We start from the raw sequence: 22,337 nt of genomic DNA, 5'->3' as shown, positions 1-22,337 counted from the left end.
TTTGATTTGAAAAGAAAAAAATAAAGGACAATTTAATAAATAAAAGCATAAAACAGTTACAGGTTCAGATCCAGATCTCTAAAGCAAAATCCATCTACAAAAAGACTTGCATTACATCCAAAAATCCTTTCTATGAGAGGTCTCACTCCTCTGGAGGGAAGAACTAAAATGCCCAAACATCCAAATCTAACCAAAAATTCCCAACTTAACAGAACTGAGTGAACTTTTGCTTATATCAGTGTCCTAAGCTAAGTTTTAAGAATTATTATGTACAACTAACACATAAGAAGGGATTACAGAGAAATATAAAATAAAAATGTGTTCTGAGTCTCTGAACACATGGACTCAGAACAGAATCCCTGTGCAGAGCCTCTACGTTTAGAAAAGAAATCATAGATGACCTGCTCTGCTGCACACCTAATATGCAGTTCCTTTTAGCTTCCAGCAGAATCCTTTGTAGGAAGCTCTTCTATCCACACTTGCTCCTCCCCTGTTTGCTTGAAATCTGCTTGTGCAAATCCCTCTCTGCAGCCTCTAAATGCTGTGACCTGAACCACAGAAAGACCCCTCCAGTCTCCAGCCTGGACCTGACTTTGATGCTGACCTCTGGGCCTTCAGCTTCCATCAGCCACTAACAAGCAGAACTTGTTAGTGGCTTTTAAATTTACACACTTGAGATTAATGACAGATATGTATGGAAAACTTTGGAATTCTTTCCTTATTCTCAGATTTAGAAAACTTGAATTCGCCCTTTTATTTTCTAAAAAAAGAGCTCCTACACTAAAATCTAGTTTGCTCTAGTTTCAAATCACTGATTAGTTTGATATTTAAGATATTAGGCACTCATGAATTCCAAAACAACAACAAAAAACAATTCCATCATTTTACTTCTGGGTTTTCTGGAAACCTTGAAAGGGATTCAGTTAAACAGCCAGACAAATTCCTGTTCTAGTTCAAATTCAGATGATGGAATATCTCAACAACTTTCGGTTTTAGAAGTACTTCCGTTTGGCTTTAAGTAATTTTACAGCACGGAAATGTTATGTTAATTTGTTAATGATATTTTCTTATCAAAATTGCGAAAATCATGTACTGCTTGTGCAGTTAGAACTCAAAGCTGCATTTCACACAGTGGACCACTGGATTATTGGATTATTCCTTCAAGCTTATGAAACAAATAATGTTTCAGAAATGTAAAGATGCTAAGGTGCAGGCTCCCGGTTGCAACATTTTTTTTGAAAATTACATTTTAATGGACCAGAACCCAGAACTTTGCCATCACAATCTGACAATATATACATATATATATATATATATCACAACGACAACAGAGGAAAGCCATTGTGGTAGATGTAGCAATACCAAGCGACTGCAACATCAGGAAAAAGGAGCAAGAGAAACTGGAGAAATACTAGGGCCACAGAGAGGAACTGGAGAGGGCAGTGGTGCCTGTGGTCATGGGAGCCCTTGGGGCAATCACCCCCAAACTGGAACAGTGGCTACAACAGATCCCAGGAGCTCAGAGGATAAGAACCACCCACGGTGGGTGAGAAGGGAATTTCTTTGTATATATATATATATATATATATATATATATATATATATATATATATATATATATATATATATATATATATATATATATTGTTTTAAACTATTACAATGTATCTAAAAAACAGTTACAGGTTCACTTGCTCCTCACAAGTGTCCATTTCCTTCAGCTTCAGAGACAAAAGCAGGAAAAAACTCTAAACGCACATTTGGAGAGTTTGGAAACAATTTATTGCACGCTTGAACAGATGCTCAAATTTCAGAGTCCTTGCCAAAGTCGAGGCAGTCCCGGTGGCTTTCATTAAAAACATCTGCAGACTTTAAGCTAAAATACTGTAAATTATATAAGAAAGACAACTTTCTTACATTCTTACATTCTTACATTCGTTACTTCTAATACAAACTGTTATAGATTGTAATAGTTTGTAATAGTTTAAAACAATATATATATATATATATATATATATATATATATATATATATATATATACATATATATCTATATCTATATCTATATCTATATATATATATATATATATATATATATATAATATATATATATATATATATATATATATATATATATTTATATATATAGATATATATATCTATATATATATATATATAAAGATATATAGATATATATATAGTTTTAAACTATTACAGTGTATCCAGAACTGCTCCAGAACAAGGGATTTCACAAACATCATCCACCTACTACAAAGTTTAAAATAGAAAAATGTTCAGCAAACACCAGGAAAACATACATTGTTGTGCTGACATTGCCCATATTAGTTTGGTCAGATATTTAAAAAAATATATTTAGTGTATAAGTTGTAGATAAGTTGGTAGATGATTTTCAGTCTAAAGTTTTATATATCATTGATTCTATTGCCCCAATTAAAGTAAAGGTTGTGTCTGGTAGGAAGAAATCTCCATGGAGAAAAGAACAAACAGTACAATCTGCAAGACAGCTCTGTTGCAGGGCAGAACAAAAATGACGTAAAACTCAACTTCACGTTCATAATGACATCTATAAAGAAAGACTACATAACTATCACTCAACACTAAAAGATGCAGAGGAGGCTTTCTTTGCAGATGTCATAAACAAAAACATTAACAATGCTCGAAATTTATTTGCAACAGTTGACAGGTTCACAAACCCTCCTATTACGCTACCACCTGAATTCCAATCTAATGCTGCCTGTAACAAGTTTTCTAGCTTCTTTTCAGAGGAAATTCAAAAAAATCAGAGGATTAATCTGCACATCAACCATTGATATGGACAAAGATGTCCAGAACCATTGCTGTACCCAAACAAAACAAATACAGGAAAAATGACCCACTTTCAACTACTTAATTATAAAACCCTAGAAGAAATTATAAGTCAATTAAGTTCAAGCTCCTGCTGTCTGGATGTCCTACCCACACATTCTTTAAGAAAGTCCAGCCTGTTATTGCTACTGATCTGATCCAAATATTAAACTCATCACTCACATGAGGTGTTTTACCTAGGCTTTGAAAAAAGCAGTCAAACCTCTGCTAAAAAAGAACAATCTGGACAAATCACTACTGCAGAATTACAGGCCGATCTCAAATCTCCCATTCATCAGCAAAGTTATTGAAAAACTGTGTGTAAACAATTAAATAGTGTCCTCATGATGACCAACTGCTTTGACTCTTTCTAATCTGGTTTTTGTGCTTACCACAGCACGGAGACTGGCCTAGTCAAAGTATTCAATGATATCCACATAAATACGGACTGTGGGAGAATCATGGTGCTGGTTCTGTTGGACCTCAGTGCAAATTAATATTAGCTACCACAACTATGCGGACGACGTATACATTACGATGTCACCAGGTGACTCTAAACTATCCAATCACTGAATAAATGTTTAGAACAGATAAATGTGTGGATGTGCCAAAACTTTCTCCAGCTGAACAGAAACAAAACTGAAATCATTATTTTTGGACCTAAAGGGGAACGATCTAAAGTCAATGCACAGCTTCAGTTATTGCAACTAAAAACTAGCAATCAGGCCCGAAACCTGGGACTTGAACCCTGCGAGCCACATAAAGACAATTACCAAGTCGGCCTTCTATCACCTGAAGAACATCTCTAGGATTGGAGGACTAAAGTCTCAGCCAGATCTAGAGAAACTCATTCATGCATTTATCTTTAGTCACATTGATTATTGTAACAGTGTTTTCACAACAAATCAATCAAACAGTTGCAGCTGATCCAGAACGCTGCTGCTCGCGTTTTCACAAAAACCAGGAAGATGGAGCACATAACACCAGTTTAAAAGTCACTACTCTGGCTCCCTGTAGCTCAAAGAATAGGTTTTAAAATACTGTTGTTAGTTTACAAATCACTGAACTGTTTAGCACCACAATACATTAAAGATCTGCTGTTGTTGTATCAATCTTCCAGACCTCTCAGATCTTCTGGTTCTGGTCTGCTTTGCATCCCCAGAACCAGAACCAAGAGAGGAGAAGCAACTTTCAGGATCTATGCACCAAAAATTTGGAACAAATTTTCAGAAAACTGTAAATCAGCGAAATCCCTGACTTCCTTTAAATCTCAACTAAAAACGCACCTGTTTAGAATTGTTTTTGAAATGTAATATGTAACAATGTATTGTTACATATTTCATAAGCCATGATGCATGACTTTGTGTTTCATGTGTTTATGATGTAAAGCACTTTGAAATGCCTTGCTGCTGAAATGTGCCACACAAATAAAATTTGATTTGATTTGATTTATATTTTATTCAAAGTTTGCGCTTCATCTATAGGACCTGTTTTGTCCCTCTTCTCAAGAATCACTGAATTCTCAATGACAAAGTTTGATGTGTAAAGTGGTGTCCCATTTCATCTGCGGTGGATGACAATGCATCTTTGGTTAAACCTCTCTCCCTGATTGTATCACTGATTCTAAAGCATGGATCCATCTATCCATCTTCTGCCACTTATCCAGAGTCAGGTAGTGGGGGTAGCAGCTTAAGAAGGGAGGCCCAGACTTCCCTTTCCCCAGCCACTTCCTCCAGCTCCTCCGGGGGAATCCCGAGGCGTTCCCAGGCCAGTCGAGAGACGTAGTCCCTCCAGTGTGTCCTGGGTCTTACCTGGGGCCTCCTCCCGGTGGGACGTGCCTGAAACACCTCACCAGGGAGGCGTCCAGGAGGCATCCTAACCATATGCCCGAGCCACCTCAACTGGTTTGTGGACATTGAAATTAATTGAGTCATTTTAATAGTAATGGTTCTTCTATTTAATGTAAAATCCATGTTCATGGTTCTAGAAAAGTGGTGGCTCTGGACTTTTCTTTAGTTGACATATAAAATAATGAGCCTAGAACTCACAAAGTCACAAACTAATCTAGGTGTTAACAAGTGCATGTTATTCTTAGAGAGAGGGCGACCGTTAACAGGAGTGGTTATTGGAGTTATGCAGTTGTGAGGCCTACTAAACTGATTGCTTCTTAACTGAAAAGGGTCACAACTTCTGGATTGTAGGTAACTAGAGCTAGACGAGTCTCTCTCGACACCAGCTTAGACAGATTGTCTCTCTCAGTCCTTCTGTAGGGTAATACCCAAGTTTTAGGGACTTTCCGGACCCGTTAGGTGGAGAGCTGGTCAGTAGTCAGCCCAAAGGAGTTGTGAGGGTTAGGGCGGGGCTGGCTATTGCGTAGTAACCAACAAATGGTAAGGTTGAGAGAAATCAAGGCAAAGAAAACTCAGTAAATGCTTGTAGGGCCCTCCAGACATTCAGGAGGGCCTGAATGTCATCCACCATCATCTAGCAAATATCGCAAGCACAAGCCCCCCCCATAAATAACAAATTTTCCGGACTATAAGTCGTTCCGGAGTATAAAATGCATAATAAAGAAGAAAAATACATATATTGGTCACACTGGAGTATAAGTCGCATTTTTGAGGAAAATTTATTTGATAAAGTCCAACACCAAGAACAGACAATGTCATCTTGAAAGGCAATAAAAATAGAATAGAGGCAACAACAGGCTGAATAATTGTACGGCATGCTAACGTTACATGACACATAAATAACGAACTGAGAACATGCCTGGTATGTTAACGTAACATATTAAGAGTTATGCAGATAACTATAGCATAAATAACATGCTAACAGGTTTACCAAGCCAATCGTGTCACTCCAAACTATGAAAAAAACTGTGACTTATTGTTTGGAAAATACGGTAATTGAATTGTAATACAAACCATAGACATAAACTTGTAGCATTCATTTATTGAGAATGAGAGTGCTATTAAATTTTATTTAATGCATTCAGCAGAGAAAAAAAAGTACATTTAGGATTTAAATAGGAAGGTGACCGATTAGGAGAACAGTGAGGTGCATCGCGGTTACAATAGTGGTACCGTTTCTTTATATCGGAATGTCTCATATAAAGACAGACATTCTTTATATCTGTCGGTCGGACCGACTCAGACTTCATTTAGTCCAGCACTGTGGCAGCCTGATAAAATTAAAGTTAGTAGTTTTCTCTGCAGCCCGCCACTTTCTTTCTGATGGCTATAAAAGTTTCAAGCTTTGTGTTAATTCATTTGCTGAAGAAAATTATGTACAGTTAGGGCCAGAAATATTTGGACAGTGACACAGGTTTTGTTATTTTAGCTGTTGACAAAAATATGTTCAGAAATACAATTTATATATAGTATGGGCTGAAAGTGCACACTCCCAGCTGCAATATGAGAGTTTCCACATCCAAATCGGAGAAAGGGTTTAGGAATCATAGCTCTGTAATGCAGAGCCTCCTCTTTTTCAAGGGACCAAAAGTAATTGGACAATGGACTCTAAAGGCTGCAAGTAACTCAAAAGGCCTTTCCCTCGTTAACCTGTAATCAAGTAAGTAGTTAAAAGGTCTGGGGTTGTTTCCAGGTGTGTGGTTTTGCATTTGGAAGCTGTTGCTGTGACCAGACAACATGCGGTCAAAGGAGCTCTCAATTGAGGTGAAGCAGAACATCCTGAGGCTGAAAAAAAGAAAAAATCCATCACAGAGATAGCAGACATGCTTGGAGTAGCAAAATCAACAGTCGGTTACATTCTGAGGAAAAAGGAATTGACTGGTGAGCTTGGGAACTCAAAAAGGCCTGGGCGTTTACGGAAGACAACGGTGGTGGATGATCACCGCATACTTTCTTTGGTGAAGAAGGACCCGTTCACAACATCAACTGAGGTCCAGAACACTCTCAGGGAAGTAGGTGTATCTGTCTCTAAGTCACAGTAAAGAGAAGACTCCATGAAAGCAAATACAAAGGGTTCACATGTAGATGCAAACCATTCATCAATTCCAAAAATAGACAGGCCAGAGTTAAATTTGCCCAAAAACACCTCAAGAAGCCAGCCCAGTTCTGAAAAGTATTCTATGGACAGATGAGACAAAGATCAACCTGTACCAGAATGATGGGAAGAAAAAAGTTTGGAGAAGAAAGGGAACGGCACATGATCCAAGGCACACCACATCCTCTGTAAAACATGGTGGAGGCAACGTGATGGCATGGGCATGCATGGCTTTCAATGGCACTGGGTCACTTGTGTTTATTGATGACATATCAGCAGACAAGAGTAGCCGGATGAATTCTGAAGTGTACCGGGATATACTGTCAGCCCAGATTCAGCCAAATGCTGCAAAGTTGATCGGACGGCGCTTCACAGTACAGATGGATAATGACCCCAAGCATACAGCCAAAGCTACCCAGGAGTTCATGAGAGCAAAAAGGTGGAATATTCTGCAATGGCCAAGTCAATCACCAGATCTTAACCCAATTGAGCATGCATTTCACTTGCTCAAATCCAGACTTCAGACGGAAAGACCCACTAACAAGCAAGACCTGAAGGCTGCGGCTGTAAAGGCCTGGGAAAGCATTAAGAAGGAGGAAACCCAGCGTTTGGTGATGTCCATGGGTTCCAGACTTAAGGCAGTGATTGCCTCCAAAGGATTCACAACAAAATATTGAGAAAAAACTTTTTTGTTTGGGTTATGTTTATATGTCCAATTACTTTTGAGCTCCAAAAATGTGGAGTGTTTGTAAACAAATGTGTACACTTCCTACATTTTCTATCACATATTTTTGTTCAACTCTTTAAATTAAACGTTACAATCTGCACTTGAATTCTGTTGTAGAGGTTTCATTTCAAATCCAATGCGGTGGCATGCAGAGCCCAACTCACGAAAATTGTGTTACTGTCCAAATATTTCTGGCCCTAACTGTATCTGAAAATAAATTAAAATATATTGTGTGGGAAAAAATGTCATGCAAACCACATATGTGTAACTTCAAATCAAATCAAAAATTAAATCAAATTTTATTTGTATAGCACATTTCAGCAGCAAGGCATTTCAAAGTGCTTTACATCATAAACATAAAAGCACACTAGCAGCAGCGTTCTGGATCAGCTGCAGCTGTTTGATTGATTTGTTGGACAGGCCTGTGAAGACGCTGTCACAATAATCAACAACAAGTTTCGGGCCTGATCGCTAGATTTTAGTTGTAATAACTGAAGCTGTGCATTGACTCTAGATCGTTCCTCTTTAGGTCCAAAAATAATTATTTCAGTTTTGTTTCTGTTCAGCTGGAGAAAGTTTTGGCACATCCACACATTTATCTGTTCTAAACATTTATTCAGTGATTGGATGGGATCAGAGTCACCTGGTGACATCGTAATGTAGAGCTGTGTGTCATCCGCATAGTTATGGTAGCTAATATTATTTCCTGTTATAACCTGAGCTAGTGGAAGAATATAAATATTGAATAAGAGGGGTCCTAGGATTGAACCTTGGGGTACCCCACATGTGACCTTTGACCTCTTTGATGAGAAGTTTCCAATTGAAACAAAGAAATCCCTGTTCTTTATGTAAGATTCAAGCCAGTAGAGCACCGAACCGGAGAGTCCAACCCAACTCTCCAGTCGATTCAGTAAAATGTCATGGTCGACAGTGTCAAAAGCTGCACTGAGGTCCAACAGAACTAGCACCATGGTTCTCCCACAGACTGTATTTATATGGATATCATTGAATACTTTTACGAGGGCAGTCTCCGTACTGTGATGAGCACAAAAACCAGATTGGAAAGTGTCAAAGCAATTGGTCATCATGAGGAAACAATGTAATTGTTTACACACAGTTTTCTCAATAACTTTGCTGATGAATAGGAGGTTTGAGATTGGCCTATAATTTTGCAGTAGAGATTTGTCAATCAAAATTGGTGACATTTGACAGGCAAAAAATCTTTCTGATTCCATAAACAATATGTTACCAGTGACTTCTCTCACTTCAGGGTGAGATGCACAACAAACGAGATATTTAATTTAATGTTGGCCTTAGTATCTCGTCTATTTCATGTGTATTGAGTTTTAATAAGCGCCACATAAACTGTTTTTGTTGTCCAACTTTTACTGTCGAGTCTTTCAGATCTTCGCATGGCTGCCCGCATTAACTCTGGCTGACAAAGTAGACAAAGCATTTGGTATGGTTGATAGTGTAACCACAAAAATAATACTACTAGTAAAATACTATAAAACCAGTGTGATGTGTGACTACAAGACGAGCGCGAAAGCTCCTCATAGGGCTGAACCTCCATGAGTGGTTAGTGCTAGTTCGTTAACAATTAACGCACCAGCTAATGAGGACCACATACATACAGGGAAGACACAGCCAGGCGCTGTAAGTCACTAACATTGGTTATGTTAGCCCAGCTTTACTTTTGAGGCCGATGTTAAAACATGACAACTGCCAAACTTTAATGCTGACATATTGTGCATTCCTATTTGAAATTACTCTGTTCAGTCAACGATCTAAAGCTCTAAACTGAAGTGGTTGGAGGTTGGTTAGTAAAGTTAAAGACAGGAGCAAAGCTAAATGACATTGAATCACAAAATAATTTCTGGACAAGCAGAATAATGAGTTGCAGAATATCTCTCACAGAATGGATTGTGTGTAGTGTGTTCTTTAAAAAAACAACACCCATCCAGTAGAGGAAACTAAAATACAAACATCTCAAAAAGATCCATCTATTGCAAAGAAAAAAACTGCAAGAAACCAAAACTAAAAGCAAAATGTAAAACTTCCAGGAAGCCTGAAGAGCTTTCATCTTGAAGCTGCAGAAGAGAAACATTAAGACACAAGGGATGACTCAGCAGTTTTGCAGGGCACCGTATTTGTATTTAACGGTAAAAGGAAAGACTCCACTTCTCCAAAGATGACAAAAATCCACCTGTTTCCCGACGCGTCATGAGGAGCTGGAAATGATTTAGTTGGAAAGCTTTTATGCATTTTGGAATAAATACATATAAGCATTTATTCCAAACAATTGTGCTGAGTTTGCAAAGCATGGGCCTTATCTGCACCGGAAAGAGGTAAAGCATAGATATACATGGCACTACCAGTAAACCCTAAAACAAAATTCAGCATCTTACCAAATAAACTCCGTGTGCAGCGTGCACCATCGCTGGCCCTTTCCAGCCTGGCCTGGCCCTTCTGTAATCCTGTTTTGATTAATCAGATCTGCCAGCCAATTCCCACTGCCATTACGCAACACATAGCGATCCAAGAAGACCAGCTGGCTCTCTGGCCCGTAGAACCAGTTGTAGTTAGAATCTGCGATGGCCACTGTCCGCTGAAATCCTGGTGGGAGGATTAAAAGAGAGACAGAACTTTAGGCACAACAAAAAGGCAAAGTGGAAAAAAAAGTCAATTTAAAAATTTCTTTAAACAATATGTGGCTTTGTGGATTACAACAGTGATCTACAAAGGGATCCTTAGAAAATACACAGACTGTGGTCACAAGGATGATTTTGTTCACACTGTTCTGTACGTTGCAATTATGTCAGAAAACCCATAGTTTCTGGTGCTGACAGCATTTTTTGAAACAATTATAACAACTGCAGCATGTAATCAGAATCATTCCTTTCTCTATGAAACAAGTATGTTATGAAGTAGTTTGTGGATGAGGATTGAGAGACCATTATTAAACATTAGTTAAATAATGTGTTTAATGTACACCATGTTCCAAATTATTATACAAGTGGTCTTTTCTCAGATTTTCTTAAATGGTCAATGCAAATGATGGTCAGTAAAATTTTCAAGTTATGAACTATTACAGTATAACTAAAATTTTACTACCTATGAGAATAGTATTTTTTTTTCAAAACTAAAAAAACTCAGAATGCACTGTTCCAGATTATTATGCACAGCAGATTTTAAATAACTGTAAATGTTGATTCTTTGAATGTGCAGCATTAAGTGGTCACATGTACTAAAATCAAAAGCTATTTCAATCAAAAACATCTTAGCACACCGAGTTACATGTTGACATAGGACCCCTTCTTTGATATCGCCTGCACAATTCTTGCATCCATTGAACTTGTGAGTTTGTGGATAGTTTCTGCTTGAATTTCTTTGCAGGATGTCGATTACCTTCCCAGTGCTGCTGTTTTGATAGGAACTGCATTCCACCCTCAGGTCTTTTGCTTGAGGAAACTCCAGAGGTTGTCAATAGGGTTGAGGTCAGAGGAGGATGGTGACCACACAATGAGTTTCTCCCCTTTTAATCCCATAGCAACCAATGACAGTGGTATTCCTTGCAGCATGAGAGCATCTTCATGCATTGTCATGCAGCTTCAAAATAACTGTTTGCTGCTTTGTAAGATGCTCTCAATGAATTTGTCTAACAGAAACCTTCTTTATTATGGCTTTATCTGTACAATCCCATCTTTGTTCTGAATCAGCCACAAATCTCTTCAAAGTACGATGATAACGCATCAGTTTTTGTTAAATATCTAATGTTTTCATACCTTGTCATACGGGACTACACTATCTGATGATTTTTGTCAGCAGTCAGAGCCTTTCTCTGTCTCATATTGCTTGGCCTGCTTAATAATGTGGAACATCCTTCTTAAGTAGATTTCCTTTAGTTGAGATCACCATACAAACTAATCAACCCAGCTCTCTGAAATTAATTATATTGATTCAAAGGACCCTGACACACAAAAACATCTATAAATTTAAGAGCACAACAAAAAATTTAATCTTTATGACACTTAAATCCAATTTGCATAATAATTTGGAACACAGTGTAGTTCCTCAAGGAACAACACACTAGAACAACAGGTGAGCAATGTAGACTGAACACAAACTCAATGATAATGACAAAAAGACAATGACTAGGATCCAGCAGGGAAACAAAGAACAGATGAGGTTAAATACACAGGGGATTGTCAGGAGAACAAGACTCAGTTGGAAACAATAAGAGGCTAGACATGACAGCACAGGGACTAAATTAACAAATAAATTTACATAAAGTATGATTGCAATAAGCAACAGAAAAAGTAGAAGAAATACATAAAAACCCATCAGGCAGATTTGACCAGAAATCTATTTCTCCACAGATTTAACGCAGACCCTGAAAACCAGACCCAAATGTTTGACAGTAGCAGATTCCATTGTCGATGTAACACAGCTGTACTTTATTTGTTTATTCCATTTTGTTTGCATTTCTGTTTTGTTTTTATTTCATGGATATTGTGTCCCTTTAAGAGGCAAGTGCATTACTTTACGGCAGCCTTTCAATTGCAATTACTAGGGGAATTCCTGGGCTTCATACTTTCAGAGTTGCTGCAGAGCTGAGACATGCCAGACTCTGCCTACCTTCTCTATATCACCTGGCTTCTTAGTTCCTCATAATATGTTTTCCTGCTAGTTGAGCAATATTGGTGATTTGTAGTGTCGTATTTATTATAATTTTTACGTGCTAAGTAGACTATAATGCGGTAATGGCTTAAAAACCGAACTCGTGTTTGAGTTAAAATTACTTTTGTTAGTCACGATTGTAAAGTTAGTCATGGTAAGTGAAATATTTAATTTTCATCAATGTTCAAGAGGTGCTCATTATTTTATGGAGTTATATCTTTGTCATAAAGAACATTAAACTTTGTTTTAAATTGGACCCCATTGCAGTTGCTAGGGTAATTCCTGGGTAATTCCCTGGCTTGAGAATTTCAGAGCTGTTGCAGAGTTTAAACATGCCAGTCTCTGCCAACCTTCGCCAGATTGCTTGACTTCTTTGTACCTGGTAATATATCTTCCTGCTAGTGCATTATTATGAACAAAAGTCAGCAAGAGAAACATTGATGAAGTGTACGTTTGCCTGTGGAGGAAGAGCGAGAAACTGCTCTGTCATCTTTGGACAGCAGATGACCTCGCATCTGTCGTCCACAGATGCTGGGTCTGGGACCCAGCAGTCGTCTGACTTGGATGGCGTGATTCTGGGTCGCCATCCCAGTCAGATCTTTTTCATCTATTTTTTGTATGAACAAGACACATGCACACACACGCGCACACACGCACACACACACACACACACACACGCACACACACACACACACACACACACACACACACACACACACCTTAGTAACGGAGACTTGAGAGACACTGAGGGGCGGAGACTCGGGAACACTGTGACCACTAGGAAGCTCGGAGAAGCAACTAGGAAAAGGCTTGAGAAGAACACAGGGGATACACCCACTAACTAGGGCAGAGAACCCACTAATAGGAGGTGGAGCAGAGGGCTCCAGACACGGAGGTGCTGCAGCAGGCTCTGTAGAGGTGGCTGAAGGTGTGGAGGGCACAGGAGCTGGAGGCGGAGGTGACACCGGCTCTGGAAACGCTGGGGCTAGAAATCAGACAGCCCCAGAGATGCAGGAGCGGTGGTGGAGAGGAAGAATGGGACGTCCAGTTTGGGAGGCAGAGTCTCGCCAGCCATGAAGGCTAGAGTTGCCTGGCGTTCCTACTCTGCCTCCTGCTGCAGGTCCACCAATCCTAAGGACGGGAGCTTGGTAGACCAGTTCTCGAGGCGTTTCTATGCAAAATATGGTTTCGCCTTAGTCTCTAGATAATAGTGGATATTAAATCATTCCATTGAATAGGGTCCATGGTGTTAGTTTTCTTCTCTTATTGCGTGCCTCACCGTAGTTACTTATGGTCGGGTCCTTCTGTCATGTAGTGACAAGTAGTGAGGCAGCAGGCAGTAAACCCAGGATGAGATCAAGGAAGGTAATTTTAATGATGAAAACCAGTACAAAATCCAGGCGTCACAGCTGAGGGGAAGCCAGGGCTCAACACTGGTAGCAACTGGAACCAAAGGATGGACAGACAGAATAGAAACATGCAACGACATACATCAAGGACCCAAGGAGGAACAAAGGTCACAGGTGGGATTAAATACACAAAGGGTAATCACGGAGACGAGACACCTGGGAGTAATCAAGGGGAGACAGGACAGCACAGAGACTCAGAAAACTCAAAATAACACAGAGAAAAACTCAAATCATGACATCTGCCCGACTTTTGGCAGCGACAGAAGAGCAGTAAATGAGATATTTATCATAACATATCTAGCTACTTCTATCCATGCTATGATTATCAATTTTAAGCGATGTTATTGTGCAACTATCAACACAAGTTAGCAATATAAATTAGTAAGGTGTTGTACTGAGCTATGCTAGCACTTCTGCAAGCTAATATCGTCAGGCTTTGTGAATCTCATCCCATGCTTTTGTGAATTATGAGACAGTTTTATCTCCAAAGAATACTATAATCTGAGTAGCTTTTTGAACTTGTGCAAATAGTTTTACTCCACTGTACTTTTTTCTTTTAACTGAGTAATGCTATTACTACTCTTGAGAATATTGATTTTGCATTTAAAGAAATTGTTTATGCAAATTTGAGCATAATTTCTCAACATTTATCACATGTCACTGTTTACATTCTTGTTTATTTTGTACTAATAAGGATGGTTATTTTATTTGAAAAGTCACAGAAAATGACAGAAAGTAAAAGCTTATTTACTCTGACAGAGATCTGTATGTGACTTTCCAGTGGAAAAGCTCCTTCAGGGTTCATTCACGTCTATTACACCTTATTTAGCTGCTTTAAGCAAACTCCAGTTTGTTTGTCTAGAAAGTTGTTTGTTTGAGGACGTGTGAATGCAAAATAACATTCTGAAACGAACCAAAAAAGCAAACTGTGTCCACCTTAAAAGCTAGGTCTCAGTTTGGTTGAAGTGAACTCTGGTGCAGTTCATATGCAAATGTGAATCAGACCAGGAGCAGACGAGAGACCCCTCCTCAAAGCACTCCACTGGCTTTTTGTACTCACCATCTCTGACTGCATAGAATTTCTGCAGATGACAGAATGTTTACACATGCAGAGTGAAAATGAATGGTGAGAGTACAGGTCCCTGTGGTGTTCCTGTGATACTGACAACCTTATTAGATGTTTTAGTATTTTAGGAATGTTTAGATCAATTAATATTCATATGCTAAAATGGTTCAAAGTCCAGAAATAAATCCAATTCAGAATCTTTGGCAAGATATTTAGAGTGCTTCTCCAACCAATCACAATGAACTGATTTGTAAAGAACTTCTTCAAATGTCAATGTGTGAATGCTGGTGGTGAAATGCCACAAATCAGTTGTTATAGCACTGAAAAGAGATACATCCACATATTTCTGTTACCAGATATATATACTGCTCAAAAAATAAAGGGAACACTCAAACAACACAATATAACTCCAAGTAAATCAAACTTCTGTGAAATCAAACTGTCCACTTAGAAAGCAACACTGATTGACAATCAATATCACCTGCTGTTGTGCAAATGGAATAGACAAACAGGTGGAAATTATTTCATATTTATTTAATTCATTCAGATATAGGATGTGTTATTTGAGTGTTCCCTTTATTTTTATGAGCAGTATATATATATATATATATATATATATAATATATATATATATATATAATAGCTGACTGGATAGCTCAATACATAAGGCATCAGTATATCACCCGAGAGGGCAGGGTTCGAATCCAGTCTGGGTCCTTAGGCAAGACCCTTCAAGCTACTGCCTACCTCATACCATGAGAGATACTAAGTTGCATAACATGCCGGCTCAGACGTCGCCCGGCCAAACAAGGTCTGCGTCAGGTGTTGGGGAACCAGAGCACCTTGATGACAAATGGGCTACTGGAACAAGACGGAAATGGGCGAGAGATGAAAATGTGGATCTGTTGGAATGCTACTACTCAAGTAACCCTAGTGAGAGAGGTTACATGCAAAGACTGGGGAAGGAATGGTTACTTCGACATCCCCAGTCAACACTAAGCGCTAAACAACTAGTAGCTCAGTGTTCCAACATCCGCAAACGGCAACTGCTATCACAACTTGAGATTGACGAGATACAACACAAATGCTACGGCAAAAGGGAGGAACCCGGATGTCAGGACTGTGGGGACTTAACTACAAGTCCCCACCCAGTGAGGGGATACACGGCCCCAATGAGCGAAACAGAGCTGAACGAGACAGCTGCTGACCTGAGAGAGAGAATCATGACCCGAATGACAACCAGGCCTCCCCGGCGCCAATTACAACGGCTGAGTGAAGTACCATCAGAAAGTCTCATTGAGAATGTGAATGCAGCATTGAGAACGATCCCTACCAACACCATAACAGAAACCAATGAGCTGATCTACAACTCAGCATCAGTGATCCTTGAGATACTTGGCTATAAGAGCAACCATGAGACCCAATACCCACCATGGAAAAGACGGTTAGAGGCTAAAATCAAGGTAACAAGGAGGGAAGTGAGCCAACTGTCAGAGCTCCACAAGGGTGCAATGAAAAGACCAGTACCCAGAAAGTACAGCCAGATGCCCATACCTGAAGCACTCGAGACTGCCAAACAGAGGCTCCAAGCCTTGGCCAGCCGCCTAAAGAGATACACAAGGGAGAATGAATCCAGAAGGATTAACCGGCTCTTCTCCACTCAACCAGCTAAGGTGTACTCTCAATGGCAGGGTAACAATAACAACAGAGCAGACCCACCAAGGCTGGAGACTGAACAATACTGGAAAGGCATATGGGAAATGGAGGCGTCCCACAACAGCAATGCACAGTGGCTGATCTCTCTACGAGAGGACCACAGCAACCTCCCTGAGCAAGCCCCGGTAACCATCACTGTGACAGATGTCCAAGAAAGAGACTCAGGTATGAAAAACTGGACAGCACCAGGGCCTGACATGATCCATGCCTACTGGCTAAAGAAACTCACTGCTCTCCATGAGCGAGCCCAATGAACCAGCTGCTACAAAGTGGGACTCACCCTGTGGTTAACTGAAATGGCTGAAATCCTAATCCAGAAGGATCCATCAAAGGGTCCAGTCCCACCCAACTACCGACCAATAACCTGCCTCTCCACAACCTGGAAGCTCATGTCAGGCATCATAGCGGCCAAGATAAGCAAACACATGGATAAACACATGAGCACGGCACAGAAGGGTATCGGTGTAAATACCAGAGGAGCCAAACACCAACTCCTCGTAGACCGCACAGTTGCCCGAGACTGCAAAACCCGACACACCAACCTGTGCATGGCTTGGATTGATTACAAGAAAGCCTATGACTCAATGCCGCATACTTGGATCATTGAATGCTTAGAGATGTATAACATCAACAGGACTCTGAGAGCCTTCATTGCAAACTCGATGAGGCTGTGGAAAACCACCCTTGAAGCCAACTGCAAACCACTTGCACAAGTGTCCATCAAATGTGGCATATACCAAGGAGATGCTCTGTCCCCGCTACTGTTCTGCATAGGCCTGAACCCCCTCAGCCAAGTTATCAACAAGACTGGCTACGGATACAGACTCAAAAATGGGGCCAATATCAGTCACCTACTCTACATGGATGACATCAAGCTGTACGCCAAGTGTGAGCGAGACATCGACTCACTGATCCACACCACCAGGATCTACAGCACTGACATTGGGATGTCATTCGGACTAGAGAAATGTGGTCGGCTGGTCACAAAGAGGGGGAAGGTCATCCACACAGAAGGGGTCTCACTCCCACAAGGAACAATAGCAGACATAGAGGACAGTTACAAGTACCTAGGTATACCACAAGCAAATGGCAACCTCGATGAGGCCACAAGGAAAGGAGCCACAGCTAAATACCTCCAACGAATAAGGCAAGTCCTGAGAAGCCAGCTCAATGGCAAGAACAAAATCCGTGCGATAAACAGCTATGCCTTGCCAGTAATCAGATACCCTGCTGGAATAATCAGCTGGCCAAAGGAGGAGATGAAAGCCACAGATATTAAGACTAGAAAGCTACTAACCATGCATGGAGGGTTCCATCCCAAATCCAGCACCCTGAGACTGTACACGAGCCGCAAGGACGGAGGCAGAGGACTAGTGAGTGTGAGAACCACTGTCCAGGACGAAACAACTAAGATCCATAAATACATCAGGGACAAAGCCTCAACAGACAATGTGCTCAGTGAATGTCTCAGACAACAGGGAACGGAGGTTGAGGTGCCAGAGATACCATCATGGGAGGACAAGCCCCTACATGGGATGTACCACCAGCAAATAACCCAAGTGGCTGATATCAGTAAATCCTACCAATGGCTGGAAAAAGCTGGACTCAAGGACAGCACAGAGGCCCTCATCCTGGCCGCCCAGGAACAGGCCCTAAACACCAGAGCAATAGAGGCCCAGATCTACCACACCAGACAAGACCCAAGGTGTAGGTTGTGCAAGGAGGCCCCTGAGACAGTCCAGCACATCACAGCAGGGTGCAAGATACTGGCAGGGAAAGCGTACATGGAGCGACATAACCAAGTGGCAGGCATAGTGTACAGAAACATCTGTGCAGAATATGGACTGGAAACCCCGAGATCAAAGTGGGAAACACCCCAAAGGTGGTGGAGAACGCCAGAGCTAAGATCCTGTGGGACTTCCAGATCCAGACAGACAAAATGGTAATGGCGAACCAACCAGACATTGTCGTAGTGGATAAACATCAGAGGAAAGCCGTTGTGGTAGATGTAGCAATACCAAGTGATTGCAACATCAGGAAAAAGGAGCACGAGAAACTGGAGAAATACCAGGGCCTCAGGGAAGAACTGGAGAGGGCCTGGAAGGTGAAGACCACAGTGGTGCCTGTGGTCATCGGGGCCCTCGGGGCAGTAACCCCCAAACTGGAGCAGTGGCTACAACAGATCCCAGGAACAACATCAGACATCTCAGTCCAGAAATGTGCAGTCCTTGGCACAGCCAAGATACTGCGCAGAACCCTCAAGCTCCCAGGCCTCTGGTAGAGGACCCGAGCTCAGAGGATAAGAACCACCCGCGGTGGGTGAGAAGGGAATTTTTTTTTTTTTTTATATATATATATATCTCACATGTCACTATATATATATATAATTTACTATACCCTATGTTTTGTTGGTCCATTACATGAAATCTGTACTGACATTGTCGAAGCATGAGAACTTTTCTCAGGGTACAAAGTACAAAATAGATTGTATTCTAAAATTATTTCAGATTTTCACCCAGTTACCTGGTAGGATGGTCCTGTAGAGGAAGGCAAAGTGCTTCAGTAGCCAAGGATGGCTGAAGTGGCCGATGGCAAAGTGGCGCTGCACAAGAAACATGTACTGGAATAGGGAACGGGTGGTGTAAGTCCCATAGGCCACACCCTCATAAAGAGAACCATCTGTCACGTCCTGCAGAAGGACCATAGACTTCTCCATGATGGACAGGACTTGCTTTGTCCACAGGTAGGCTTCCTGAAGGTAACCTAGAACGCATTACAACAGGACATCTGAGTTTCAACAATAGTTATAAATCAAATAAAATTTTATTTGTATGGCACATTTCAGCAGCAAGGCATTTCAAAGTGCTTTACATCATAAACACAAGAACACAAAGTCATACAAAATATAATAGACAATACATTGTTACATATTACATTTCAACAATTCTAAACAAGTGTGTTTTTAGTTGCGATTTAAAGGAAGTCAGAGTTTCAGCTGGTTCACAGTTTTCTGGAAGTTTGTTCCAAACTTTGGTGCATAAATGCTGAAAGCTGCTTCTCCTCTCTTGGTTCTTTTTCTGGGGATGCAAAGCAGTCCAGAACCAGAAGATCCGAGAGGTCTAGAAGGTTGATACAAAAACAGCAGATCTTTAATGTATTGTGGTGCTAAACCGTTCAGTGATTTGTAAACTAACAACAGTATTTTAAAATCTATTCTTGGAGCTACAGGGAGCCAGTGGAGGGACTTTAAAACTGGTGTTATGTCTCTATCTTCCTGGTTTTAGTGAGAACAGGAGCAACAGCTTCTGGATCAGCAGCTTCTGGATCAGCTGCAGCTGTTTGATTGATTTGTTGGACAGGCCTGTGAAGACGCTGTTGCAATGATCAATGCGACTAAAGATAAACGCATGAATGAGTTTCTCTAGATCTGGCTGAGACATTAGTCCTCTAATCCTGGAGATGTTGTTCAGGTGATAGAAGGCCGACATTGTAATTGTCTTTATGTGGCTCGCAAGGTTCAAGTCCAAGTCCATCACTACTCCCAGGTTTTAGGCCTGATCGCTGAAGCTGTGCATTGACTCTAGATTGTTCCTCTTTAGGTCCAAAAATAATGACTTCAGTTTTGGTTTTGTTCAGCTGGAGAAAGTTTTGGCACATCCACACATTTATCTGTTCTAAACATTTATTCACCTGGTGACATCGTAATGTAGAGCTGAGTATCAGCCGCATAGTTATGGTAGCTAATATTATTTCCTGTTATAACCTGAGTTAGTGGGAAAATATAAATATTAAATAAGAGGGGTCCTAAGATTGAACATTGGGGTACCCCACATGTGACCTTTGACTTCTTTGATGAGAAGTTTCCAATTGAAACAAAGAAATCCCTGTTCTTTATGTAAGATTCAAACCAGTCAAGCACCGAACCGGAGAGTTCGACCCAACTTTCAAGTCGATTCAGTATTATGTCATGGTCGACAGTGTCAAAAGCTGCACTGAGGTCCAACAGAACCAGCACTGTGGTTCTCCCACAGTCCGTATTTATATGGATATCATTGAATACTTTTACGAGGGCAGTCTCCGTAATGTGGTGAGCACGAAAACCAGATTGGAAAGTGTCAAAGCAGTTGGTCATCATGAGGGAACTATTTAATTATTTACACACAGTTTTTCAATAACTTTGCTGATGAATGGGAGGTTTGAGATGATATGAGTTATATGTGTGGGTAGGACATCCAGACAGCAAGAGCTTGCCTCCTTGCATGTTTTAGTGTTGAGTGATAGTTACGTAGTCTTTCTTTATAGATGTCATTATGAACGTGAAGTTGAGTTTTACGCCATTTTTGTTCTGCCCTGCGACAGAGTTGTCTTACAGGTCGAACTGTTTGTTCTTTTCTCCATGGAGATTTCTTCCTACCAGACACCTTGATTTAATTTGGGCAATGGAATCAATGATATATGAAACTTTAGACTGAAAATCATCTACCAACTTATCTACATCATTACAGCTTAAGGGTGAGGAGGAAGAGTAGATTTGATTAAATGTTTCTGCTGTGTTTTCTGTGAAAGAAAGTTTTGTGACAGTAGTTGTTTGTCCAAGTGGGTCAAAGAATAAACAACTTTCAGAGATAACAGCAAATTGATCCGACAGTGCGACATCAGTTGCAGAGATATTGGAAATATTCACACCCTTACTGATAACCAGGTCCAGTGTGTGTCCTTGAGTGTGTGTTGCTTGTTTGACATGTTGTGTTAAACCAAAATTTTCTAAAACATTAGAGAGCTTCTTTGCCCCTCTGTCTTCGGGTTTGTCCACATGAATGTTGAAATAACCAACAATTATTAAACAATCATAATCAATGCATTTGAGAGATAGAAGATCATTCAAGTCAGTAAAGAAATTTTCCACATATGTTGGAGTTTTGTATAAAGTTAGAGTCAAGTTTGTTTGTAGCCTTTAACCTGAATTCCAAAATACTGAAGATGTAAAATGACCCAAGAGATCTAACTACAATTTATGGTTTTCTTAAATATAGAAGTCACGCCTCCTCCTTTTTTATGTTTTCTATTCTCACTTAAAAAATTGTTGTTTAGGAGGCGCTGATTCAATTAGCACAATTTGGTCATTATCGTCATTCAACCATGTTTCTGTCAGAAACATAACATCAACATTATACTCAGTGATGAAATCATTAATTAATAGAGCTTTAGCACAGAGTGATCTGGTATTTAAAAGAGCTACTTTAAGTGGCTTGGAGGCAGAAAGATTTTCAGTGTGAGGTTTGAAATAGGACAGCTGTATCATTTTCTGTTTTTTGTAAATTTTCTTGTAGTGATCCGGACAGGTAATGTCCTGTTCTGCAGTACCCGGGGGCCAGACACATTCTGGCAGAAGACGGGTGTAAAGATAATATCTGGTCCTCGGCCTCAGACCTCAGAAACGCAGAGTGATGGATCTGGGGGCAGGTAGCTTAAATGAAGTGAGGTCTGCTATGTGAGAGCTAAGGACAGACGTGCCAAAGTGAACCTGTTGATTCATTCCATCTGTAAAGTTAAGAAACTCTGGTCCGGAAGACATTTCTTCATTGGTATCTATTGAATCCTGTGAATGATTGGAGGAGCAGAGAGGGAGGGGGGAAGGAGGGAGGGAAGCAGTCGCTCCATCTCCAGTAGATTTATCAGCTTGTTTTGGAATATCATGCTGTTGATACGGGGAGCGTTCCATCCTAGTCAGACATCCTTGAGCCTGTTCTTCTGACGCGATGATCCTGTTGCTGTCCTTGTTGATAAAATAAAAAAGGTTTGCAGCGAGTATCCCATGTTTATTAAGATTGCGTCCTCCTCTTCCAAAAAAAAGCTGCCAATAGATCCA

General features: G+C 40.4%; 1 protein-coding gene across 2 annotated transcripts in view; it reads right to left on the bottom strand.

Moving 5' to 3' along the window:
- dse (dermatan sulfate epimerase) overlaps window positions 1–22,337 on the bottom strand; it is a 43,722-nt gene that overhangs the window by 5,707 nt on the left and 15,678 nt on the right. The window contains exons 5-6 of one of the 2 annotated variants that reach the window (XM_055044285.1): window positions 18,992–19,231; window positions 10,006–10,213 (exon numbers count right to left, since the gene is read on the bottom strand). In XM_055044285.1, the coding sequence (XP_054900260.1) occupies window positions 10,006–10,213; window positions 18,992–19,231 (448 nt within the window). The remainder of the gene's footprint in view (window positions 1–10,005; window positions 10,214–18,991; window positions 19,232–22,337) is intronic. The other variant, XM_055044284.1, reaches the window with a different exon arrangement.

This window comes from Poeciliopsis prolifica, unplaced genomic scaffold, assembly GCF_027474105.1.
Source record: "Poeciliopsis prolifica strain line A6 unplaced genomic scaffold, Auburn_PproV2 SCAFFOLD020, whole genome shotgun sequence".
In the NCBI taxonomy this organism is placed as follows: Eukaryota; Metazoa; Chordata; class Actinopteri; order Cyprinodontiformes; family Poeciliidae; genus Poeciliopsis; species Poeciliopsis prolifica.
Note: the sequence above shows the minus strand (reverse complement) of the source record. Positions and strands in the feature narration are given on the sequence as shown.